General features: G+C 45.2%; 1 protein-coding gene across 2 annotated transcripts in view; it reads right to left on the bottom strand.

Moving 5' to 3' along the window:
* AGBL2 (AGBL carboxypeptidase 2) overlaps positions 1-27,334 on the bottom strand; it is a 41,369-nt gene extending 14,035 nt beyond the window's left edge. Inside the window, exons 1-13 of one of the 2 annotated variants that reach the window (XM_040409242.1) lie at positions 27,251-27,334; positions 27,060-27,110; positions 24,239-24,302; positions 23,772-23,900; positions 17,860-18,048; positions 15,862-15,969; positions 10,707-10,854; positions 7,437-8,219; positions 6,050-6,209; positions 4,120-4,246; positions 2,492-2,592; positions 2,256-2,386; positions 259-325 (exon numbers count right to left, since the gene is read on the bottom strand). In XM_040409242.1, the coding sequence (XP_040265176.1) occupies positions 259-325; positions 2,256-2,386; positions 2,492-2,592; positions 4,120-4,246; positions 6,050-6,209; positions 7,437-8,219; positions 10,707-10,854; positions 15,862-15,969; positions 17,860-18,048; positions 23,772-23,900; positions 24,239-24,302; positions 27,060-27,095 (2,043 nt within the window). In that variant the 5' untranslated portion in view covers positions 27,096-27,110; positions 27,251-27,334. The remainder of the gene's footprint in view (positions 1-258; positions 326-2,255; positions 2,387-2,491; positions 2,593-4,119; positions 4,247-6,049; positions 6,210-7,436; positions 8,220-10,706; positions 10,855-15,861; positions 15,970-17,859; positions 18,049-23,771; positions 23,901-24,238; positions 24,303-27,059; positions 27,111-27,250) is intronic. The other variant, XM_040409241.1, reaches the window with a different exon arrangement.
* Between the last annotated feature and the right edge of the window lie 7 nt (positions 27,335-27,341).

Here is a 27,341-nt window from a genome sequence, read left to right as displayed (position 1 = left end):
TTAGCTACCTACAGGTGGCACGAAGGACACAGTTTTCTTCATTCTGGAGAAGGGATAATTTGAATCCTAATGAGAGAGCATCACCTTATAGTTCACACAAGCTGCTCCTTGTACCATTGCAGGAAACACAGCAGGCGTCCCAAGCAATTCATTCTTCCGCTGCTGTGATCATATCTTCCAGAATGGATGTATTCACAAAAAACGCAGCAAAATACGTGAATAACTGATCTGCAGTTTTTCCTAAAATATAGTGCTCACCTTACTGGCTATGTGCAGTAAATGTGCAGGAAGTCCATCAGATTCTGAGCTATTGGATCCACTGGTGCTGAATGTTGAAAGAGAGAAGTTCATTCATTTCACCATAGAATAATTTTTGGACAATTCAGTCATAAAGAGTCTGGCTCACACATTCCTACGGATAAATTCCTAGTCCGTAATCATCTGCATCGACACAAGCTTAAAGGGGTATTCCGGTAAAGTAACTTAATTTTTTTTTAAAACTGCATTAATGCTGGAAGCTATGACCCATCCAGAACCCACACATATACATACGGGTGAAATTCGAAAAATTTGAATATCGTGCAAAAGTCCATTTATTTCAGTAATGCAAATTAAAAGGAATTGCATTAATGCAGCTTAAAATTAGAATTTTGTGAAAAGGTTCAATATTCTAGGCTCAAAGTGTCACACTCCAGTCCGCTAATTAATCCATACCCCCTGAGCAAAGGGGACCTCAAAATTTAGACTTTGGGGTTTCATAAGCTGTAAGCCATAATCATCCAAATTATAACAAATAAAGGCTTGCAATATCTCGCTTTGCATGTAATGACTCTCATGTGTTAGTTTCACCTTTAAAGTTGCATTACTGAAATAAATGAACTTTGCACGATATTCAAATTTTTCGAGTTTCACCTGTATAACCAGAGTTTCCATTTACCTTGCATTTGTCTAGCTCCTGTGTGAGCCTGCAACAGACCAAGTATCATGGCGCCTGATCTTCCCTCACAAAACGTCTAAGACTACAATCCCCACAATCCCTAGCTTTCCTGCTGTGAGTGCTGATGTTTATTGATTGGCTGCCTGATATACCGTCCAGTCGCGTCCCCTCTACTCAGTAATCACCAGCAAACTAACACGCCCCTTGTTTCACAAGACATTTAGCTAGAGAAATGATAGCAACACACTGAGCATGCTCGACCTGACAAAGGCTCAGAACTACAGGTCGATGCCATGCTGATTTATGAGGAAGCACAGTGGGTAGCAGAGGACGAAAACTACTGAACGGAAATTATGTGAAATTTACATTATATTAGGTAATTATTGATGATGGATTAATCTAAAACATAAGTTATATTTATGGTAACTGGAATAGCCCTTTAAGCTAAGTATACACACTCAACCGTTCGTTCGGCTGACAGCCATCTCTAGTGACTCTCTCCCCTATACACATACACTTTCAGCTCAGCCGAGACTGTAGAAAGCTGCTCCTAGACACTTCTGGCAGAGGCTCATCTCCTGGGAGAACATAAGGAAAGGGCGAAAATATTCATTTTGCCCGATCCTTCCCTCCCCCAACATCATCATCTGTCAGGAGGGAATCAGGATCTCCCCATACACAGTAGAGTGTAGGATGAACCTGCCGTCCTCTGCTGTTCTATGCTAATATGTATGGGGGTCTTTATTGAATGCACTCCTGCAAAACTGCATCAAAAGAGCTGAATACGAAAACCCAGCTGAAAGGTTACCGGAAGCTTGCAATCTTTCACACTCGCGTTTTGTGCGGATCCGTTTTTTATCTGCACAGACGGATCAGCACCAATAATGCAAACGCTTGTATCCGTTAATAATCGATCCGTTTGCATTATTCATAAAATAAAATAAAAGTCTAAGTCAAAACGGATCCGTCTTGACTTAGATTGAAAGTCAATGGAGGACGGATCCGTTTTCAATTGCACCATATTGTGTCAGTGAAAAACGGATCCGTCCCCATTGACTTACATTGTAAGTCAGGACGGATCCGTTTGGCTCCGCATAGTCAGACGGTCACCAAAACGCTGCAAGCTGCGTTTTAGTGACCGTCTAAAAAACGCAACGAAGACCAAACGCAGTCAAATTGATGCATTCTGAACGGATCCTTATCCATTCAGAATGCATTGGGGCTGAACTGATCCGTTTTGGGCCGCTTGTGAGAGCCCTGAAACGGATCTCACAAGCGAACGCCAGTGTGAAAGTAGCCTTAGGCGTTGTGTTATTACCTTGACTCGATGTCTGATAGTGAAATATCGCTCAAATTCATGTCCGAATCGACATCTCTTCCAAGACGTTTCAACTTCTCCTTAATTTCCTCCTGCACAAGAGTATGGAGCTCGGACAAGCAGACCTTGAACTGAAGGAGAGAATCTATTCACAGGACAGACACCAGGTGCACGTAAAACAGGAAGAACTTAGAAGAAATAAGATGCAACTAGGTTCCATTTTCCTGTAATCTTACCTTAGTGTTGTCAGGATCGCAGTAGTCCAGCAGAGTGTCACAGAAGTGGTGACCGATCGATTTGAGGTCTTCAGTTGTAAAATGTGTGCCCTTTCTGTCTGCTGTAGGGTTATTAGATAAAAATAATTATGGTAAAAGAAAAGCAAAAACTATGTAAAAAAAAACAACCAGTCTGACACAGTAATGATCTTCACCATGAGATGGTTGTGACGTGTTACTTTAGGCTAAGTTCACACCAACTTTAGTCATAGGGAGAAATGTATCAATCCCCTGTGCCAGAAATGTAGCAGCAAGAAAACACAGTTTTTCTGCAAGGACATTTTTGTGAAAAAATTGCAGCTTTTTGAGATTTTATGCTGGTCATGTCACTTTTGCAAAGTGTGTTTGTTTGCTTAGTTATGTTAATGAAGTGCACACCAGATTTATCAATAGAGACTTTTCAATAAGTTGCAATTTTACTCCAGTAGGGCACAGTATACAATCTCTAGACAAAAGTGCTATTTGTAAAAATGCACTAAATTTATTGAACAACGTGTCACATTTGATACATTTGGCACATTTTACATTACAGGCTCAAGAAAAACTGACTTTACTCCCCAGAGTTCACAGTATACCAAAAGTATCCACACTTATATTACTGTATTTTTCCCTTTATAAGACGCACTTTTTTTTATCTTTCAAAAGTGGTGGTGGGGGGGGGGGGGTGTCTTATAAAGCGAATACTAGTGAGCGATTTAATTATGGAAGTGCCAACTAGTATGCATTAGGTGCCGGGAGACGGGAGTGAAGCTCTGCGAGCGCTTTCTGTAGTCACCGTCCCTGGTCTTCCTTCCTGGTGCCGAGCGCGCACTGTCCTGAGCGACTGTGCAGCGCGGGCCGGAAAAGACAGGGGAGCGCGACTTCTAAAGAGACCGCTGGACCTGTAGTGGAGCCGCCACGCAGGAGAGGTAAGAGAAGTTTTTTCATTTTAAAGGCTGATCTGAGGTCTGATGGTGGTCTAGTATGGGGGTCTGAAATGAAGGGCTGATATGAGGTCTGATGGAGTTCTGATGAGGGTCTGATATGAAGGTCTCATGTTATGTCCTGATATGGGGGTCTGATGTAATGTCTTGCGGGTCAGATCTGAGGCTCTGATAATGCGGTTTGATCTTCTGATAATTTGATATGGGGGTCTGATGAATTTTTTATCTTTAAAACCTGGGGTGCGTCTTATCCACAGATGCATCTTATAAAGCGAAAAATATTGTATATAGTACCAATGTTTTTCTATGGGGCATGAAAAGAAAAGGTCTGTCTGGATACCTTTTTTTTTGGCAGTACTGAAAAGCATAGACAGGCTTTTTAGAACCCCAAAAATCATATGGAAGTAATAAAAAAGGTGACTTTTTAATTGAAGCGATTGAAATGTATTTATTTATTTAAAGAGGTTTAACCACAAATGACAATCACCTACCGACAGAGCTCAGATATCTCATTCTGTCCCATAGACAATAAACTGGGCAGCAGAGCGGATGCCCAACCGCTGATAAATGTTGATTCTGGAAAACCCCTTTAACAAGGCCCTACTTCCCAGGACACATGCATCACAAGAATGTTCATTGTAAGGTATAACTGTGCCATATACTGACCGAGTGTGGAGCCGCAGAATGTGGACTCCATGGTGTAGCTGTTTCTGATGCCGTGCCTCCACATGACAATTCGACCGGTTCCTTCTTTGCTTTTCTGCACTTTGAACTTACAGCCCTTAAAAAAAAACTGCAGAAAATAGTAGAGGAGAAATACCATGTTATTGGTTTAAATAAAATTATGATTTATTTTTTTCTTTCTTTCTTTTAAACCTCCTTAAACAAAACAAAAAAATCCATGCCTCACTACTCCGCCTACTACCCAGGTCGTGCCTGACTTCATATGCACCACTTAAATCCAACCAAAAATGGCGACAGCGAACCATGTTGAAGGATTTCAGATCACATGGTTACCAGATTGTCCTTCTCATAGAAATAATCTTCTATTACCCCCATAATAAGGTATTTAATGTCGTATGTTGGTTTCCTGATAAATCTGAGTAGGGCCCCAAGAAGTCTGCGAGTGGCCGATTACAGCTTGAAAAATATCTGCGAGGATAAGGCTGGTCACATACGTGAGATACCCGTCAGTCGAATGCCTGTTCATATGACAATTATCTCTCCTGATCACCCCCTACACACTCTTCCATGTTCTGAATGGGGAGAGGGGAATAAAGGCGCATTTAGTGGATTGTCGGGAAGGAAGCGTTGCTTCCCAGCAGTCTCTAGGAGCAACGGGGGCGTTACCTTTACACCTAAAGGATCTGCTCTCTCTGCAACTTCCGCCCCTTCTTCACTTTGATTGACAGGGCCAGGTGTGATCACGTTTTCACTGTGTGTCTCTGTCAATCAAAGTGCAGAGGATGCAGCCGTTGCAGAGAGAGCAGAGCCTCTAGGTGTAACAGCCACAAACCCCGTTGCTCCTAGAGGCTCATTTGAATATATTTAAAGTAAACATCATTTTTCTCAGCAATGCGAGCACATATGAACATGGGACCAACACAGATTCCCTCAGCTGCCAAGTTCACATGTAACAGGTCAGCCGGTGTCATAGGTAGAAATCTACTGACAGATGCCCTTTAAGGCCTAAGAGTACGTATGCCTATTACCTTTTTTCTGATCTCATTAATTTCAAAATACTTTTCTGTTATATTTGGGAGCCTTCCATCTTCATTTGTGCATCATGTTGCATTTCTGATCCTATCCTGCATAGTTAGGGTGGGTTCACACTAGCGTTATTGAGTCCGTTATGGCTTTCCGTTATAACGGAACATAACGGAATCCATAAGACGGAAGGACGGATCCGTTTTGCTGCCCATAGACTTGCATTATGACGGAATGCAAAACGGACGCCTTTAAGAGGCATTCCGTTTGCTCTCCGTTCTAATAGAAGTCTATGGGAATCAAAACAGATCCGTCTGGTTCCCGTTATGCAAGACGGAAAACAAAGTCCTGTCGACAGGACTTTTGTTTTCCGTCTTGCATAACGGGACCCAGGCGGATCCGTTATGTTTTCCCATAGACTTCTATTAGGATGGAGCAAAACGGAATGCCTCTTAAAGGCTTCCGTTTTGCATTCCATCCTATGGATTCCGTTATGTTCCGTTATAACCCTGTTATAACGGAAAGCCATAACGGACTCCATAACGCTAGTGTGAACCCACCCTTAAAGGGGTATTCCAGGATTTTAATACTGATGGCCTATCCTCAGGATCAGTGGAGGTTGACACCGCACACCTCCAGCGCCAGAATAGCTCCATCCAGTGTGCAGGGAACTGAGTTACTTACTGTACCGCTGCTTCCACTGATATGAACGGGAGCGGCACTGCAGTTAAAGCACCCTGCACAATGGACGGAGCCGTGTCATTCCAGGAACAAATATTCCAATGAAGAACAGAAAGTCTTTAGCACAAGAAGTTAAATTATGGGGGGGGGGGACGGGGGACAGGAAAGGACCTGATACCCGTGGACAGAAAACAAAATGTGCCAGTACCTTTTCAGGGGCATTTTTGCTCAACATCAGAGGGAAGACTCTCTCGTGCAGCTTTGACTCCGGTTGACCCTTGTTGTTACAGCCATACATGAATACGTTGTTCTTACGACTGTGGCCATGAAAATCGCAGTACAGCAGAACTTCTCTCTCCGCTACCAGCCTGATGAGAGTAAAACATTAAGAAAGACCTATGAAAAGTACATCTGTCAAAGAGCACATCTTGTATCCGGCTTACTCCGGGCGGTGCCTTATTCTCCATTACAGAAATAATAAATCCTTTTGTCAAGCCCAGGAGGGATCAGAGTGACTGTGAGTGAAGCAATACTGTTCGTGTTATGTTACATCTTGTACAGGGTTAGATACAGGCAGGCAGACAAGCTGACCCCTCCACGGGCTGAGAAAAGCAGCCGCAGCTTCCAGGATGAACAGGACGCAGAAGAACCCTGCATAGGCAATGTAATGTACACCTTATTGGTGATGACATGTTTAACAGAGTATGTTGGCAAACTTTTTTGATTAGTGTGCCTGGGATTATTCTTAGGCTGAATGCACACGACCGTGGAACACGTCCGTGGTATCCTGGCCTGGCATCCTGCTGAGAGCAGGAGCGCACAGCGTCATTGGTTGCTTTGTGCCGCCGCTGCACTACAGTAATACACTCGTATAGATCATACGAGTGTATTACTGTAGTAACAGTGGCAGCATGAATCGCACGGCTTCATAGCAACCAATGACGCCGTGCGCTGCTGCTGTCAGCAGGATGCCAGGTCGGGATACCACGGACCGCTCACGTCCGTGTTCCACGGCCGTGTGCATTTGGCCTTAAAGGGCATCTGTCAGCAGATTTATACCTATGACACTGGCTGCACTTGGCAGCTGAAGACATCTCTGATGGTCCTATGTTCATAAGTGCCCTTTAAATGGGTTGTGTAGTGCTACATTTTTGATGACCTATCCTCAGGAGAGGTTGTTAATATCAGATTGGCAGGGTTGCAACTCCCCTGCCTCTCAGCTGTTTGAAGGGGCAGCAGCGCCCGTGCCGCTTCCTGTTCAAATTTACCTGCTCGTCGTCTCCTCCGTAGAGAGGACGCGGTCTAATTACAACTGCCTGTCTCAATTAAGCAGATGGCGCGCAGGTAACTTTGAAGACGCAGCACCACTCGCATGAGTGCTTCTACCCCTTCAAACAGCTGATCAGTGGGGGCGCCTAGAGTCAGACTCCCGGCAATCTGATCTTGATGACTTATCCTGAGGAGAGGGTATCAATATGGTAGCACTGCACAACCCCTTTAAGACTGACTAGATGTCTTAATAACAAATATCTGGTATGACAGACTGACTGGGTAAGATAGGTCTCATCTATACCTACCACTTAGTCAGCACTCACCTTTTAACCATAGCCCGAGTGTGCCATATAGATGGGAAGGAATCTTTCAGCATACTCCTATAGTTTCTATTTAGGTCTCTCCCAGACAGAGAGCAGCGGTAGTTTCCAACAATTACCCCATCGGGGTTCAGCATAGGAATAACTTTAAAGATAAATGTGTCCCTGAGTAGCTGAGCATCGGGAGAGTCACTCAGAATGAAGTCCAGGAAGCCTTTCATCATCCATGAGCCATTGGTTTCTCCAGGATGCACCCTTGCCGTCACCACCACTGCTTTCTTATTGACTGCCAATGCCGGGTTTATAGAGGGGGAAGTGATGGTCAACAAGTAGACAGTGTTCCCAGCCAGACTCCTACACAAGGCCCGGAGCTTACAATACTGGGAACGTGCAGGATCACAAGTCCACCTCTGAAGATCTCTACTCAGATCAGAGTATGTGTATGGATAGCAATGAGCAAAGTAACAGGTGTCATTGTTATGTGGGAACTCGAAAGTCCACGTCAAGCAGTAGAGAGTGGCACCTTCCTGAGAACGAGAACTTCTGTAGTACTTTATGTCTCCCCCTTCCCTTCTCCATCCTTCCCCCCGTAGTACAGCATCATGCTCAGAGTACATCAAGGGTTTCATTCCTTCATTGTACAGACTGTTTTTCTTCATCAGATTAGTGATGGTGAAACGATAAGGAATACCCCCCCTGGTGTTCTTCACCTGGAAGTAGAACCACTGAGTGTGCTTGCCGGTGTAAAGGTCGGTGCGCAGCGTCAATTCATACTCGTATGCCCCCCTGCATGAACAGTGAAAAGAAATGTAAGTGGCATACAGGCATGTGAAACCCCATTGTATCTGAAAACTGTTTTTATAAAATTACCCAACTGAGTTTACAGGTATATTCCTTAAAGGGGTATTCCCCATCTGAGACAATGGTGGCCTATCACTAGGACCTGCACCTATAATCGAGAACGGAGTGGGCGAAAGTGGTGGCTGGAGGACCCTGGGTTTCCCCTTGTCCGGCCACTACCAAGCGCTCTCCCCATAGAAGTAAATGGGAGCGCAGCAAACATGCGCGGCCAACGCTCCAATTCACTTATATGGGCTCGACGGAAATAGCCGATCCAGCTATTTTCGGTGACCTCACAGAAATTAATGCAGGGCGACTGCGCATGCACAGTGCACCCTCCACCACTTTCAGGGCTTCATTCTCGGTGTAGGTGCGGGTTCCAGCTATCAGACAATGGAGGCATATCCCAGCGATATGCACCCCATTGTCTCAGATGGGAAAACCCCTTTAAAGGGAACCTGTCCCTGAGGCTCCTTCACAAACGTCCTAATAATGAAGAAGTTGTGCCCAATAAATGGCTTTGCAAAATGTCTCAAAGCAGGAAATATGAAGCATCCATTACTAAGATGGTGGCTTCACTAAATCCTTTTTTGTCGTTGCACCATTTTAATGATTTGCCGAGCACCAAATGTCTTTAAACATTTGGCATATAACTCTACAGAGACAGAGAAGTGATAGCCGAACCATCCATAGAGAAGGTGCAGATGGTTTATTATGGCCTCTGTCTTTCTGATCTATGGCGCACTTGGCTGTCGTGAATCCAGATCGGGACGGTCACTTGAGGCACATGTAGATGAGAGGTGCGAGCAGCAGGCAGTTATCAGGAATGGAGAAGACCTGCATTTACATGTGTGCACTGTATGGGGATGTAGCTCCGTCTATCACTTGTCTTCATATAGAGTCGTTGTTTCTGGGCAGCAGGTCGCTGTTTGCACGGCAAAATCTGCTGCCCAAAAACGTAGATTTTTAATATGGTGCATGAAACATTATTTCACCCACTTCGCTCGTTCATCAGGTCATCTGTGGCAACTTTAGAGAGAGGCAGATTATCGGGAACGAGCCTTTGTAGTAACGTTTATACCCAATAATCTGGTGTAAATCTGCAGTGCTGGAGATCATGCGATTGCTGGGTGACGGGGATCTGCAGATCAGCTCTACAGGGCAGTCACAAGGCGATAGATCAGCCCGAGTTATAGGGGAATTCAGCAATAAACAAATGTAATGGTAAAGAGGACCTGTCCCCGCTCCTGACATGCCTGTTTTAATTGCTTCATGCATTCCCCATGTAATAACAATTCTGGAACATCTATTCTTATATCTATAGGTTGTGCCATTCCTCCATTATTTCTACTAGAAGTTATGAATGAATTGCTAGCAGTCTGCAGTAAGGGTACAGAGGGGTGTAACCAGTTGGGGGGGGGGAGGTGTACCTGCACAGACTCACTCCATCCAATCAGTGCTGCCATTGTCAGTCTGTGCAGAAAAACTATGAAATTATGCCTGGTCATTAAAGTGGATGGTAACATTTATTTAAAAAAAAAAAAAAGGCTCTGAATGTTTAAAAAAAATAAAATAAAAAATAATAGTATAAAGCCATACCTCTTCGATTCCCCCAGCTCATGGTTTGACATTTCCCAGGTCCCCTCCTGTTCTCTACTTCCCAGTTCCTCCTGACAGCCAGTCACTGTTGTGGCCAGTGACTGGCTGAGTGGTCACATCTGTGTGTAGACAGGAACCAGTAAGTAGAAAACAGTGGGGGACCCCAGGATCAGTGAGGCAAGTAGGACTTCTTTTTAATTTTTTAAAGCACTCTAAGGGTACTTTCACACTTGCGGCAGAGAGATCCGGATCAGGCAAAACGTATGCCAACCGATGGCATTAGTAAGACTGATCAGGATCCCTATCAGTCGAAAAAATGCATTGAAATGCCGGATCCGTCTTTTCCAGTGTCATCCGGCAAAACGGATCCGGCATTTATTTTTTTCACCTTTTTGTCAGTCTGCGCATGCGCAGACCGGAAGGACGGATCCGGCACTAATACATTCCTATGGGAAAAAATGCCGGATCCGGCATTCAGGCAAGTCTTCAGTTTTTTTCGCCGGAGATAAAACCGTAGCATGCTGCGGTTTTCTCTTTTGCCTGATCAGTTAAAACGAATGAACTGAAGACATCCTGATGCAAACTGAACGGATTGCTCTCCATTCAGAATGCATGGGGATATGCCTGATCAGTTCTTTTCCGGTATAGAGCCCCTGTGACGGAACTCTATGCCGGAAAAGAAAAACGCAAGTGTGAAAGTAGCCTAAGACTTTTAAAAACCGATTTACCACCAGGGCAGCCCTTTTAATAGAAGAAAATGGCCTAGTCTTCAACAGGTAATATGGTACTGTACTATGTATTACTGAGGTCCTTTGAAGCTATAAGGTCACTCACACTTTCACGGCCTTCTGGAGATTACCGCTTTCAAATCGTGACTCAAACTGCAAGTCATTGTTACTCTTCACGTCCATATATGTTGGCATATTAGTTGTGCAACGTCGCCCACCAGTACGAGAACCGGTAAAGTACGAGCCCTTGTAACCTACAAGTAGAATATTTCCATTCATTAGGATCCATTTAATAGGTCATATGTTAAGCAATATTGTATTAGATTGTATACAGTGCCTTGCAAAAGTATTCACCCCCAATGACTTTTTTCGTATTTTGGTACATTACAGCCTTAAGTTCAATGTTTTGTTAATCTGAATTTTATGTGATGGATCAGAACACAATAGTCTAAGTTGGTGAAGTGAAATGAGAAAAATATATAAATAAAACTATTGTTTAGAAATAGAAAACAGAACATTGGCCTGTGCGTATGTATTCACCCCCTTTATTAGGAAGCTCATAAAAAGCTCTGGTGCAACCAATTACCTTCAGAAGTCACATTATTAGTGAAATGATGCCCCCCTGTGTGTAATCTAAGTGTCACATGACCTGTTATTACATATACACACCAGAGGCTGCAACACCTAAGCAACTGGCATCACTAACCAAACACTGCCATGAAGACCAGGGAACTCTCCAAACAAGTAAGGGACAATGTTGTTGAGAAGTACAAGTCAGGGTTAGGTTATAAACAATATCCCAATCTTTGATGATCCCCAGGAGCACCATCAAATCTATCATAACCAAATGGAAAGAACATGGCACAACAGCAAACCTGCCAAGAGACGGCCGCCCACCGTGAAGGAGCTGGAGCAGTTCTGTAAGGAGGAATGGGCAAAAATCCCAGTGGTAAGATGTGGCGACTGCTCATAGAGACTTATCCAAAGCGACTTGGAGCTGTGATTGCCGCAAAAGGTGGCTCTACAAAGTACTGACTTTAGGGGGGTGAATAGTTATGCACATTGACTTTTTCTGTTATTTTGTCCCATTTGTTGTTTGCTTCACAATGAATAAAAAAAAACATTGTCAAAGTTGTCGGCATGTTCTGTAAATGACATGATGCAAATCCTCAAACAATCCATGTTCATTCCAGGTTGTGAGGCACCAAAATACCAAAAAAAGTCAAGGGGGGTGAATACTTTTGCAAGGCACTGTATAGACCATCCATATATTGCCGTTTTATTGTAAACCAATAGCGAGTCAAAGTTACATAACACAGTGATTGATTGCGCGAGTGCTGTCCTGTATATGCAGCTCTCCCCGGGTCCTCTGGCAATGTGCATTCATTTTTGATCTGTGCTGAGACTGCCCCCCGGCAGCGTCCCCACAGCGTCATTAAAGTCAGTGGGCTATTAGTGTAATATATAAGTGTACGAGTCATCCAAGGGGATGAAGCGCTTTTGCTAAAAGGGTTGTCCAATCCTTTACAAATAATACCCAATAATACAGTAGTGGAGAACTCCTATTCCTCGTGGCTGTCCTTTAAGCGCCATCAACAAAATGCAGCATTTCGGACAGTCTGTATTCTGTGAATACATATTGGGATGTACTATACAAATTGATTAATGGATAACCTCTGGAAATATTCCTCTACATCTGTGCCACCAATAGCTAATAATTAGTACTTCTTCATTCTCTTGATTACTGTGGCTCACTGCTGATGGGTTTCCCCCTCCATTAAAGCGAACCTGTCATGGCGATATATCATTTTTTTAGTTATTCCGCTGGAATGGATATGTGGGGATGTGCGAGACCAGGAGAAACGCGCACACTCTTGTTTGTCGTGCGCATGCCCGTTCCAGTGATGACGTCAGCTGGGGACACGAAGCTCCCAAGCGCAGGCACACTAGAGGAATCCGAGTGCGCCTGCGCGATAACGGAACGAGATGTCTCAACGCAGCGCGATGACGTGGGCACGGGGGAGGGGAAGCAGCAAACATGGTGCAGGAAGCAGGATTAGGATGTGGCAACAGTGACCCCTTGAATTGAAACTGAAATTTAGCATATGGCGAAAACTCTGTATAAAAAGATTAAAATCTCCAAAACCAAGCCACTGAAAAATTAAGGGAAAGGATGCATCAGGGACTACATCATTCTAAGCTTAAGGGTGTACCCCGATGCCACAGACGACTGTCGGCAGGGTAGTGTTCCCTACCGGCAATCCTCAGATAGCTAGCGGAGGACACCGCTGCTATTACATGCAGCGATGTCCTCCGTGGTATGGGGAGGAGCGATCGCTATGCCATTTCTCATCCACGTGTAGGGCAGCGGTGTGCCAGTGGCAGATCGTAATTAGGCATCGCGATCTGCTGCCGGCACCACTTAAAAATCACAATTGCCAGTTGCTCGTTCATCAGGCATTTGGAGGCAGTTGTTTTGCACGCGCGTGATAAAAAACCGACTGTGGTACCCAGACCCGAACTTCTTTACAGAAGTTCGGGCTTGGGATCGGTGTTCTGTAGATTGTATTATTTCCCACTATAACATGGTTATAAGGCATAATAATAGCATTCTGAATACAGAATGCATAGTACAATAGGGCTGGAGGGGTTAAAAAATAATAATAATAATTTAACTCCCCTTAATCCACTTGTTCGCGCAGCCGGCATCTCTTCTGTCTTCATCTGTGAGCAATAGGACCTTTGATGACGTCACTGCGTTCATCACACGGTCCATCACATGATCCATCACCATGGTGATGGATAATGTGATGAGCGTAGTGACGTCAAAGGTCCTATTGCTCACAGATGAAGACAGAAGAGATGCCGGCTGCGCGAACAAGTGGATTAAGGGGAGTTAAAAATTTTTTTTTATTTTTTTTAACCCCTCCAGCGCTATTGTACTATGCATTCTGTATTCAGAATGCTATAATTTTCCCTTATAACCATGTTATAAGGGAAAATAATAATGATCGGGTCCCCATCCCGATCGTCTCCTAGCAACCGTGCGTGAAAATGGCACCGCATCCGCACTTGCTTGCGATTTTCACGCAACCCCATTTATTTTTATGGGGCCTGCGTTACGTGAAAAACGCACAAAGAGGAGCATGCTGAGATTTTCACGCAACGCACAAGTGATGCGTGAAAATCACCGCTCATGTGAACAGCCCCATAGAAATGAATGGGTCAGGATTCAGTGCGGGTGCAATGCGTTCACCTCACGCATCGCATCCGTGCGGAATACTCGCCCGTGTGAAAGGGGCCTTAGTCACACATCAGTGTTCTCCACAGACAGCACACATCCCCATTCATTTTAATGTGTGTATGCACACATCAGTGTTTTAGCACGGTCTGTGGGTCCGTGTTTTCAGCAAGGATGCATGCTCTATTTTGTCCATCACACTCATAGTCTATGGGTCAGTAAAAACCACGGATGCAACATGGATGCCATCCGTGCTTCACAGAGTATTCGGAAGAGATGCTTTGAATTTTTTTTTCAGCGGTTCTGTGTCAGTGAAACATGGATGTCACACGGACCCAACACGGATCCATCCCAGACATCTTCACGGAGGCATCACTGACCCCCTTTTCACTGATTTATGCACTGAGACCTCATCCGCATTTCCGTGTCAGTGACAAGTCCATGAAAAAATCCGTTAAGATGTCCGTGAAGGATGCGTGGTTGGTCCGTGTGTCCGTTTTTACCATCCAAGTATCATCTGTAATTCACGGATGTTGCTCAGCTGAAAACTAATATCCAAAGAATCTCCTTTCAGTCTTCAGTGACAAACAGGTGCCATCCGTGGTGTGATTTTCATGGACCCATAGACTTCTATGGGCGAGCTTGGTCCGCATCACGGATCAAAGCAGGGCTGTGGAGTCGGAGTCGAGGAGTCGGAGTCGGGGGAAATTTTGGGTACCTGGAGTCGGAGTCGGCAAACAATGCACCGACTCCGACTCCTACTAAATTTAGATTGGAATAATAAAAAAAAAAAAAAGCAAGTTTAAATGTCCCAATTCACAAAAAGTTATAATTAATGACTTCTCTACTGTAAGAATAAAGACCAATGCATGCAGTGCCTCACGTAACCGCAAAACGAACACGTTAAGTGACCGTGAAGAAGCTTTTCATGTGCTTCACTATATGGCACGCAACGCACAATTAGGAGCTGCAATACTTATACTTTCCATAGTGTTGTGTTACACGCAGCGTCCATGTGTAACCTCGCCTCTCACTGATAAGGGATTAAATAAATATGTTTTTTGCAGGACTAGAGAGTGAGACACTTGTATAAGTGAAGGGAATGGAGGGCCAATAGTTCAAGACTGAAGCTGTGAACCATTGGAAAAACTGCTGTCATTTAGCTAAGGCTATAAAAACTTGTAAACTCCGATTGTTAGCTTAAACTTTAAACATGACTATGGGATTCTCCTAGGAAAATCATGTTTTAGAATAAATGCCCCTTCCTGGATCCTCCTTTGTTTTCATTGTGTTTGTCTTTTGCTTAAACTGTGCAATACAGTAGACTGTTGGCTTCCTGTGGTAGGTTGCGTTTCTTTCCCTCAAGGAATGTATAAAATACATTCGCATATTAATACAGAGGAGTCGGAGTCGGGGAGTCGGAAGTACATAAAACTGAGGAGTCAGAGTCGGAGCATTTATGTACCGACTCCACAGCCCTGGATCAAAGTAGTGCACGTCTCTGTGATTTTTTTTTTTTTACTGATCCACAGTCAGTCAAACAAATACTGAAATGTGAACAGACAAATTTAAATCAATGGTTACCTGTGCTGTCCGTGGAAAATGCGGACAGCACACATCAGTGAAAAATGGAGATGTGGACGAGGCCTGATACAGACGTGTGAATGAGGCTTAATACACCCTTTAAAGGTAATTATAACAACTAAAAATGACATATCACCATGACAGGTTCCCTTTAAAGTCGCCAGTCCATTCTGAATGAAGCAGCCACACTCATCTATCTGTCCAACCGCTACTCCAATGCTGCCACCCTGTGCCAGTCACTGCACTGGTTCCCCATCAACTGCAGAATACAACGTAATGACAAGCTTCAGTGCCCGTTCTGCCAGATCCTCTCCCCACCTCGCCCGACCTGTGGGGGGGGGGGCAACCTAAATTACCTGCTCCCTGCAGGACATTTGAACAGTGGTCAAACAATGCTTACACCGCACAGCAATAACCAATACCGGCAGGGCAATACCTTGGCTGATTTCATAAACCACTTTGCCTTCCCCTTCAAAGGAAACGTAGGGCAATGCTTCCTTCCTTGTAGGTCTGTAGAACAGTTCTGGATGTGGAGGTCGCCACTCTGTGGATGCACGCAACAAAAAAAGTCAAAAGATGTAGTGAAATTGAAGCGGTTGTCCCCTTTTTTATATTGATGACTTATCCAGATCAAGTGAATAGGAAGCAGCCGTCCCATTGAAGTGAATGGGAAAACTTAGTTATAATCACACCAGCTCGCTGTCACAACCGCTGCAACAATGAAGAGAAGGCAGTGCGCATACAAGCACTGCCTTCTCTTCAAACAGTTGATCAGTAGGGTGCCATAAGTTGACACCCCCCCCCCCCTTCCCCGCCAATCTGATACTGATGACCTATCAATATAAAAAAAAGCAGACAACCCCATTAAGTCAACATTCAACTGCTCCATCTAAGGCCCCTTTCACACGGGCGAGTATTCCGCGCGGATGCGATGCGTGAGTTGAACGCATTGCACCCGCACTGAATTCTGACCCATTCATTTCTATGGGGCTGTTCACATGAGCGGTGATTTTCACACATCACTTGTGCGTTGCATGAAAAATCGCAGCATGCTCTATATTCTGCGTTTTTCACGCAACGCAGGCCCCATAGAAGTGAATGGGGTTGCGTGAAAATCTCAAGCATCCGCAAGCAAGTGTGGATGCGGTGCAATTTTCACGCACGGTTGCTAGGAGACAATCAGGATGGAGACCCGATCATTATTATTTTCCCTTATAACACGGTTATAAGGGAAAATAATAGCCTTCTGAATACAGAATGCTTAGTACAATAGGGCTGGAGGGGTTAAAAAAATAAAATAATAATTTAACTCATCTTAGTCCACTTGATCGCGGAGCCGGCATCTCTTCTGTCTTCATCTTAGCTGTGTGGAGCAACAGGACCTGTGGTGACGTCACTCCGGTCATCACATGATCCATCACCATGGTAAAAGATCATGTGATGGATCATGTGATGACCGGAGTGACGTCACCACAGGTCCTGTTGCTCCACACAGCTAAGATGAAGACAGAAGGAGATGCCGGCTCCGCGATCAAGTGGATTAAGGCGAGTTAAATTTATTTTATTTATTTTTTAACCCCTCCAGCGCTATTTTACTATGCATTCTGTATTCAGAATGCTACTAGAAAATAATACAATCTATAGAACACCGATCCCAAGCCCGAACTTCTGTGAAGAAGTTCGGGTTTGGGTACCAAACATGCGCGATTTTTCTCACGCAAGTGCAAATTGCATTACAATGTTTTGCACTCGCGCGGAAAAATCGCGCGTGTTCCCGCAACGCACCCGCACATTTTCCCGCAACGCCTGTGTGAAAGAGGCCTAAGGCTACGTTCACATGGTGGGAATGCACCAGAATCCAAGTGAAATCTGCAAGCAGTGCATGTGAATTGGGTTTATGCAACCCTGTTCACATGCATAGGTTGCCCCCTTTAACCCCTTGAATGACCATGGGGGCTAATCCTCATGCAGACACAAGGCAGTGCAAGCTGCAAACCGCTGCACATCCGCAACAAAAATCAGACGATCAGCCATGAATTTTTGCAGTGGAAATTACAGGTCAGATATTATTCCCTGTCCAAAACCACTAAATGTGATAAAAATCAAAAAGAAGCTTACTAGTTAATTTCCTGCCGCTTACAGCGCACAGCACTAGTCTTCCCCACCAGGAGTTGTTCACTTAAATTCAGCGACAGTGTGCCCTATACACCACATCACCGCTGCAGCCAATCACTGACCTCAGTGGTCTCGTTATCACTGGAGCAAAGTAAACAAAGCCCAATGGGAAGGACTGGAGGGGAAAGCATGACTGATTTTTATTTTTTTTTACTTTTTTTAATCCTTGTCATGTACCTCCTCCCGCAGACCTTGCATTAGATATAACACCGTGTACATTTCCCATTAATCATAAAGTGATCTCATCCTTCGCACTTACCAACATGACTGATGGCCTCAGAAATGACTTCACACTCTGTAGGCCAGCGCGGAGGTTTTAGGAGACCGTTCTTTTTGGAGGTGGAAAACAAATCTCTGGGTTCGCTGAGACGTGGGATGACCTGTCCCTCTTGCTTATCAAACACAATCTGCCGACTTTTAAACACGGGACTCTCCAGCAGCAACGAGTCTGATAGGGGAAAGAAAAATAAAATTAAGATATTGGGGGACATTTACTAAGACTGCTTTTTACGCTGGTATTAGTTGTCCCCCCTGTGCTGCCAGGCGCATATATAAAATTTGCCGGGGTCGGAGTTCCAGGCCTGGAACGGCTCCTGACACGCTCCCATCCTGCCCATCTGTTCTACTTTCTGTAAAAATGCCTGTGCGACAGGGTGTTAAAATAGTTGCAAAAATGCAAGCTTTAATAAATGACCCCCATTATCTGAGTAGAATGTGTCGGTATTGGACAAAACTTTCTTAGAGATGTCAATGCTGCGCTCCCCAGCGATCAGCTGTAATCTGCAGAGGAACCTTACAGCAAGTGTTCGATTTCCCTGCAGCACCAGGCAAATAAGGTAACCGTTCTCATTAAATGTAGTGGGCGATCCATGTAAGGGCTCATGCACACGACCGTATGTATTTTGTAGTCCGCATAATACGGATCCGCAAAAAATACGGATGACATCCGTGTGCGTTCCGTATTTTGCAGAAGGGAACAGCTGGCTCCTGATAGAACAGTCCTATTCTTGTCCGTAATGCGTGCAATAATAGGACATACAAAAACGGAATGCACATAGTAACTTCCGTTTTTTTTTGCGGACCCATTGAAGTAATTTGTTCCGCATACGGTCCGCAAAAAAACCAAAAAAAAACGGAACGGACACGGAAAGAAAATACGTTTATGTGCATGAGCCCTAACGCTGAGATGTGAAGATAGGCCATCAATATCAAATTCCCGGATAACCCCTTTAACAATAATCTGATAATAGCGAAAACGACTGTACATAAGTGACATAATAAACAACAATTCATGTAATAAACAAATACATAATAAATGTGACTAAGGCTACTTTCACAGGCGCGTTTGGTGCGGATCCGTCATGGATCTGCACAGACGGATCCGTTTGTATTATCTTTAACATAGCCAAAACGGATCCGTCTTGAACTCCATTAAAAGTCAATGGAGGACGGATCCGTTTTCTATTGTGCCAGATTGTGTCATAGAAAACGGATCCGTCCCCATTGACTTATATTGTTTGGCTCAGTTTTGTCAGACGGACACCAAAACGCTGCAAGCAGCCTCCAGAGCGGAATGGAGACTGATCGGAGGCAAACTGATGCATTCTGAGCGGATCCTTTTCCATTCAGAATGCATTAGGGCAGAACTGATCCGTTTCGGACCGCTTGTGACAGCCCAGAACGGATCTCAGAAACAGAAAGCCAAAACGCCAGTGTGAAAGTAGCCTGAATCAGCATACACTGGATAATTGTGATACACATCTTAATTATGTGTGAATTAATTATGGGCCATCAAGGTGATTTCATGGAAACAGAATTACCGGTAAGTCTAATTCCGGATTTCCATTTCATCACCATGACGGCCACACAGGAGAATTATAAAATTATACATTTAGTGAGGGGGGGGGGGGGGGACCGCCTGAAGGACTTTGCGTCCATATGAAAGGTCGGAGGACCTCGATAAATCCAAGCGGTAATGTTTAACAAAAGTGTGTATGCCGGACCAGGTGGCTGCCCTGCATATGTCATCTAGGGAAGCCCCTGCTTTTTCTGCAAAAGTGGTGGAAACTGCTCTAGTGGAGTGAGCGCGAACGTTTGCGGGTGGATCCAGGTTCTGAAGTTTGTAGCAGAGAGAGACGGTATCTTTAATCCATCGGGCAATAGAGGACTTGACTTTTAAGCCCTTATTTTTTCCTGCAAACTGGATGAGAAGACTGTCAGATTTCCTCAAGTCTTTTTTGCCTTCCAGATATTTTAGTACGGTGCGTCTGACATCGAGGGGATGGAAGTCGCTTTCCTTCTGATTTTTTGGTTTGTCACAAAAAGAGGGGAGGATGATTTCCTGGATTCTGTGATAGTTGGAAACTACCTTGGGCAAGAACCCCGGATCCAGTCTCAAAACAATCTTATCGTCGGAGATAGTCAGATATGGTTCCCTTATGGAGAGTGCTTGTATTCACAGTTCCAACATAAGGGGGATGCCACACGTCGCGGCTAGGCTGCGTTTTGGATGCAGCAAGAAACCACATCATAAAAACAGCAGCCATTTTTCTCTTCCGTTCATTGGGGGACACGGGCCTTGACCGTGGGGTATAGCTGTTGCCGCTAGGAGGCGGACTCTAACCCCGCAAAGTGTAAGCTCCTCCCTCTTCAGCTATATCCCTTCCTGCAGGGACCAAGCCCATCAGTTTTAGCTTAGTGTCTGTAGGAGGCAGACCTCCCTGTGTTACAGGTCTACTGATTTACTAATTTGGTCGCTCTTTTTTTCTAGCGGGAAGCTTCAGGCAGTCCGGGTAAAAACTGCCTGCACTCCCACCCAGGAGACGGGAGACCAGGGGGGGGTCACCCAAACCCCCTGCTCGTTCCCGCTCTCTAGAAGAAAAGGGAGGACCAGAGGTCCCTGTAAAAATCTCTGTCTCCCGCCAGCAAGCGCATCACCATGGCCGCCCCAGCGAAAGTCCCCTAGGTTTCCAGTGTAGCGTCCCTCACCAAGGGGCCGCACACCGAAGGTGGTGATCCAGCTGGAGCCAGGGGGGCAGAAGACTTCGGACAGGTGAGTAGGAGACTGCCCACAGTGCCCCCCCTCCAGTGCCCTTTCCTCCCCGTACTATGGGCAGCAATGAGAGCCCTTTAAATGTTAAATGGCAGATTGCGGTGCTAAGGACCTTTGCACCACAATCGGTGTCAGAAATACGCCCAACATAGACGTATTTCTATATAATAAATGATCACCTAATTATATTATCATTCGGGGGTAGGGCTAATATCTTTATATTATATAGATTCTAGTGTATTATACTGTGCCCTGTATTTCCCAGTAGAAAATGATCCGTGGGAAACAGTCCTCATCCCTAACCACCAGGACCAGGTAGCGCTCTGTCAGTACATGGCGGCCTCCCATCTCCGCCACGCTGCACCGCTGTGTACTGGTGCTTATTCTGACACTAGGGCTGGGTTCACGTTGTTTTGACTGATCAGGCAAAAGAGAAAACCGCAGCATGCTACGGTTTTCTCTCCGGCGAAAAAAACTGAAGACTTGCCTGAATGCCGGCATTCAGAATACCGGAATGCCGGATCCGTACTTCCGGCCTGCGCATGCGCAGACCGGTAAAAATGTGAAAAAATGTACAAGACGGATCTGTCTGTCTGCATGACAAGCGGAGAGACGGATCCGTCCTTGCAATGCATTTGTGAGACGGATCCGCATCCGGATCCGTCTCACAAATGCTTTCAGTCAGCGGCAGATCGGCGGATCCGGCGGGCAGTTCCGACGACGGTACTGCCCGCCGGATCACACTGCCGCAAGTGTGAAAGTAGCCTAACGTAAGCATTTTTTTTAATGGACTCTGCACGTGGAGTGCTGTACATTTGTATACATCAAACCGATAGGAAATAAAAAATTTCTAGGCTCCAGCAGGGCATATTTTTGAGAGTTTCCCTTTAGGACGCATAAAAATGGCCCCTGATTAAAATACATATTTTTTGTGGGAATTTTTGCCATTGATCCCCCTCTGGTATAGAACGGTCCATGTTGTGGGACTATTTGTGTACTTCTAGTAAGTGTTTGCTGGCTGCAAATATGAGCTGAAGGTTTTTAAGGTTCGCCTGCCATTAAAGTGAATGGGGCTCGCCGCGAACTCGCGGTTCGCGAACATTTGATCGCGAACGTGAGTTTGCGAATCTTCCCGGCCGATGTTCGTCCATCACTAGTGGCTGGAGGACTCAGGTCCGGCCACCACCAAGCTGGCTCCCCATAGAAGTGAATGGGAGCGTACCGCGCATGCGCGGCCCCCGCTCCCATTCATTTCTATGTGGCCGACGGGATCCGCACCTATAAGACACCTAGCGATATGCCCCCATTGTCCATGAGGCGACAACCCCTTTATTGAATAGGGCTATTCACATGGGCGCATAATTTCTGTCAGTATTTGAAATCCGCAACATGTCCGAGTTTTGTGCGTATTTGGAAATGCATAAAAATGCAGGGAGGAAAGAATATGCATGAAAATCCTAATTAAACCCTGAAGCAATACGGATGGTATATCATCAGGAATCCGCTGTGTGTGAAAGCGGTCTTAGGCTGAATTCACATGTGACTGATTAGCTACAGATTTGGGGTCGCAGATATTCATGCAGTCAATCTGCAGCATTGTACAGTACTAGCAATATTAAATGAGCTTTCAGCAATTCTCGGTCACACAGGTCAGAAAAAAATCTGCGGGGAAACTGGCGGATTTTAAATCTGCAGCACGTCAATTTATATGCGGATTTCCTTGTGGATTTAACCCTTTCCAATGCAAAGAATGAAACCGCGTCTAAGGCCTCATGCACACAACCGTGTCCATTTTTTCGGTCCACAAATTGCGGATTCGCAAAACACAGACACGACCGTGTGCGTTCCGAATTTTGCGGAACGGATTGTCCAGCCCTTAGTAGAGCAGTCCTATCCTATGACACGGACAAGAATAGAACATGTTCTACTTTTTTTTGTGGGGCTGCAGAGCGGACGTGTGTATGCATGGGTCCGCATCCGACCCGCAAAACATGCTTCTTGGATGCGGACCCAAACCACGGTCGTGTGCATGAGGCCTAATCGGCAGCTTTTCTGCAACGAAATCCGGAGCATGTGAACACACCTTTGGCGGAATGGCTTAGATCAGGCATGCTCAACCTGCGGCCCTCCAGCTGTTGCAAAACTACAAGTCCCATCATTCCCGGACAGCCTACAGAAGGGTATGGTGGGAGTTGTAGTTTTACAACAGCTTGAGGGCCACAGGTTGAGCATGCCCGGCTTAGATAACTCAGGTGTTTTACAGCACATGTCCCATCCAAGACAAAGAGGCCAAAGATGCCATACTGATTCAGGGCAGGTCACTAATGTAATAGTAATTTATGATACAGTCAGTTCGTCTGGTCACATGATGATGTGAGCACATTGCGATAGCCCAGCACTAACTGTATCATAAATTACCATGATATCGTCAGTTCGGGTCAGGAGAGCCGCGGACGGTTCGGGAGATGCGTCTGTTTCCCTGGCAGATCGTCGCGGTCGTGTGCATGTTCCCTTAGGCAGACTGTTCTGACCTGCACCAGATTGATCACATGGGTTTACAAAATGTAGATCTTCTAATTTTCATGTATAATAAGTATAGCAGTAATACAATGCAGCCTAATCCATGTTTCCAGTGTTTGCATGTGTCTCTGCGCACGGAGCAGCATGCCGCTACCTATAGCTCTTTACCAAGATACCTAGGCCAGTTTTTGGCATAAAAAAGTCGCAATACCCCTTATGGCGACTTTTTAAATGCCTGTGCAGCAATATTTTAATTGCACAGGCGTTTAGGCCCAGGTCGGGACATCGGCCACAGCAAATTTACTAACATTTATGGACTAGCGTGAAGGACACCTACAGGGACTCATTTATCAAAACTGTTTAACGGCAAAACTGTCTTAGTTGCCCATAGCAACCAATCAGCGCTTAATTTTTTTCAGAACACTTTAAGAAATGAAAGGCGAGCTCTGATTGGTTGTTGTGAGAAACTAAGACTAGGTTTTCCTGTTTCCTGACAGTTTTGACAAATGAGGCCCACGGTGTAGGTTTCACTAGATATACCGGCTCTGAGCACACAGGCCCTCACCGCATTACGCAGCGATACTTTATTATATACATACAAATCAGCTTTTTCTGGTCGTCCAGAGAGGACGGTCTGTCGGAATCGCTGTCCGTAGCTTCTTCTTCTTCTTGTCTTCTGTTCCTCTGTGCTGGGCGCAATAAAATGTCTTCTTCTTTTGCTTTATTTTCTGGAAAAAAATATATATATAAAAAGAAAAATCAAGCAAGGAAAAAAAAAGAAGCCCCCTGTACAAAATCTCTAGCACCCACCATGTGTCATTTATGGTACTGGTCTCCTTATATGGGGCAGAGGGACCTTTTGGACCACCTCAAAAGGCCCCGGTTGCAACCACAACCAATTCACCCCTATGCTCATGCTTCTTCCGCCATGACCCCTAACCTAGATTTTCACCTATACACAGGGCATTATTCTAGTAACACAAAGTAATAGCAAAACATTTGATTCTTGGGCGTGTTCACTCATGATCCGTACATAATTTTACAGACGCCCTGTTTGAACCCTTACCTTTAAAATACCCGTAATACTTCAGGTGACGTTGCATGAATCTCTCATAGGGATCGGTTAGGAGCTAAAAGGGGAAACAATTCACAATGTTAAGATGATATTTTCTCATTCATCCGCTCTCTGCTATCAGTTCTGAGTTGGGAATACCCCTTTAATACAGGCTTCGCCTTTTACAGCTCACATACAGAATTAAAGCGACCCTCCGGTTCAATAAAGGTCACTGTGGTTAAAGGGGACCACCATTCTCCTGATAGGTAGGAGTAGATATCAGATATATACAGCACATACCCCTTTCATTCATTACAGCCCCTGCGAGTGGTTCCATATGACAATGCAGCCCTTGGACCAGAATAGGCTGTGCTCCCCGGCCATACAGCGATGTAGGGAGGACCAAGGCTCCCCATACACACGATGCTGGCGGGATCCTCTAATGTGTATGCGTGCCTCTCAACGGCAAACGCTGGACTCCAGCATGTCTGATCCTATGACCTGAGACCATGCTTTTTGGTTAGATTGTAAGCTCTTGTTCTCATGGACGCTGCATGCTGGCAGGGTTCTGCACCTTTGATACACTTGGTAACAATAACCACAATAAGTAACTGCCAACTTTGACTCACTCCGAAAACAGGTTCCAACAAAGCTTAGTACACAGCACATTCATCCCCCTACAATGCGATGTTTGGCCTCCATGGCAGGCGTTCAGCCGCGGATCCGCGTGGATTTATTGCTGTGTACATTAGCGATCTGCGGACAAAAGCCTCGGGTGGACGGCTTGTTGGAAATAGTTTCATGCGCTGGCAGAAAAACCGAAGACATCAGCTGCCCATATACCCAACTGGGCTCATGACCCCCTCTCTTAGGCCTCATGCACACGACCGTATGACATCTGTATTTTTTACAGATCCACTGTAAGGCCTCATGCACACGACCGTTGTTGTGTTCCGTGTCCGTTGTTCCGTTTTCCGTTATTTTCTGCGGACCCATTGACTTTCAATGGGTCCGTTGAAAACTCGGCTAATGCACCGTTTGTCATCCGCGTCCGTGATCCGTGTTTCCAGTCCGTCGAAAAAATAGGACCTGCCCTATTTTTTTTTATGGACAACGGTTCACGGACCCATTCAAGTCAATGGGTCCGTGAAAAAACACGGAGGCACACAAGATTGTCATCCGCGTCCGTTTTTTTCCTATCATTTGCAAGGCAAACTTGACTTAGATTTTTTTTTCACTTTCCTTCATGTCTGGTGATCCTCCAAAAATCAAGGAAGACACACGGAAACAAAAACGGACACAGATCACGGAACAACGGAACCCCGTTTTGCGGACCGTGAAAAAGTGCTGTCGTGTGCATGAGGCCTAACAATGCCTGTCCTTGTCTGCAAAATGGACAAGAATAGGACATGTTCTATTTTTTTGCGGAACGCACTTGCCGACATACAGATACGGAATGCACACAGTCATTTAGTTGTTTTTTTTGCGGACCCATTAAAGTGAACGGTTCCGCATACGGGCCGCAAAAAAATAAAAATAAAAACGCAACGGACAAGGACAAAAAATACATTTATGTACATGAGCCCTTAATCAGACAACTGCTAAAAGCAAGTGACTCCTGCTCTGGAGGACTTGGCTCGGCTATGGTCATCCGTTCACGTGAATGGAGGGTGCAGGTGCCATGGTGACGTGACGTGCTGATCATCTGGGCGCCTTATAGAAGGGGACATCTATGTGGGACAGACCCTTTAAAAATATCTAAATGCTGTGTATTTTGTAAATACTTTACTTATTTTGTGCTGACTAAGGGCTACTTTCACACTTGCGGCAGAGGATTCCGTCGCCGGAACTGCCTGCCGGATCCGTCAAAACGCATGCAAACTGATGGCATTTGTCAGACGGATCAGGATCCTGATCCGTATGACAAATGCATTAAAAATGCCGGATCCGTCTCTCCGGTGTCATCCGGAAAAACGGATCCAGCATTTATTTTTTTTCAAATTTTTTGTGGTCTGAGCATGCGCAGACTACAAAAACGGATCCATTTTGCCGGAACACTCGGGGCCGGATCCGGCATTAATGCATGTCAATGGAAAAAAATGCCGGATTCGGCATTCCGGCAAGTGTTTGGTTTTTCACCGTCCTTGCCTTACCCAACGCTCTATACACAGTGCTGTATATAGAGATCAGGAAGCAGCAATGTGTCATGTGATCACCGGGGGCCAGGAGTCTGCGGAAGCTGCGGGTTCTTAGCAGACCCAGATTGGGCCCAGTTACAGTAGAAATTAGAAATAAAGAAAAAAAAATGTAAAGTTAAATGTTCCCAAAAGATCTTCTATGACACAAAGTGGAGAGTAGAAAAAAGAAAAAATTAAAAATATTTTTTTAAAAGTTAAGAAAATTAGTAAAAAAAAAAAAAAAAGCCAAAATGTCAGATTTTGGCATTAAAAAAAAAAAATTGTAAGGCCCTTTCTGTGACTTTTTAAACGCCCAATTAACAATATTTTATCACAGGGACTTTTTTTTGCGCCGCGTTTGAGACTTGGAGAATGGAGGAACTGACGGGGGCATTGGCAGCATTTCCTGGCTGGCACATGGACTATCAGAGGTGCGCCGAATTTATGACTCGTTGTAAGGCAAAGGATCCGGGTCGGGAAGGGCGTAAATGGCCCAGTCAGAAAGGGGGGGGGGGGGTAAATGGAAAATGATGGTGGACTTTAGGGTCCTATCTAATAGGGGGCACCGGGGTGGGGGTGGACCACCACGAATGGGCACTATGCCCCTGGGCGACCTCTGAAGCCCCCACCCCATGTCAGGTAGGTAACTGACTTACCTCTGGTCTCATGTTGGTTTGCAGGGCCGGACACATGGTGGTGGCAATTACCTGAGGAAAGATGACAATATGAGTGATATTATAGTAAGACACAGAACAGCAGCGCCTGAGATATAGAAGTGCACAGAATAACAGAAGACACATCTGTGACATCCTAATGACAATATGGTATAAAATAGTGAGAATTATACCTAATAATGTTATACAGTCCGGAGTCTCCTCAGCAGACGCCCGCTCCCCTCACCGGCCTCTCCCCCGGCTTCATGCTCCTCCCCCCTAAAC

Source organism: Bufo bufo, chromosome 10 (assembly GCF_905171765.1).
Source record: "Bufo bufo chromosome 10, aBufBuf1.1, whole genome shotgun sequence".
In the NCBI taxonomy this organism is placed as follows: domain Eukaryota; kingdom Metazoa; phylum Chordata; class Amphibia; order Anura; family Bufonidae; genus Bufo; species Bufo bufo.
This window is presented reverse-complemented; position numbering and strand designations above follow the sequence as displayed.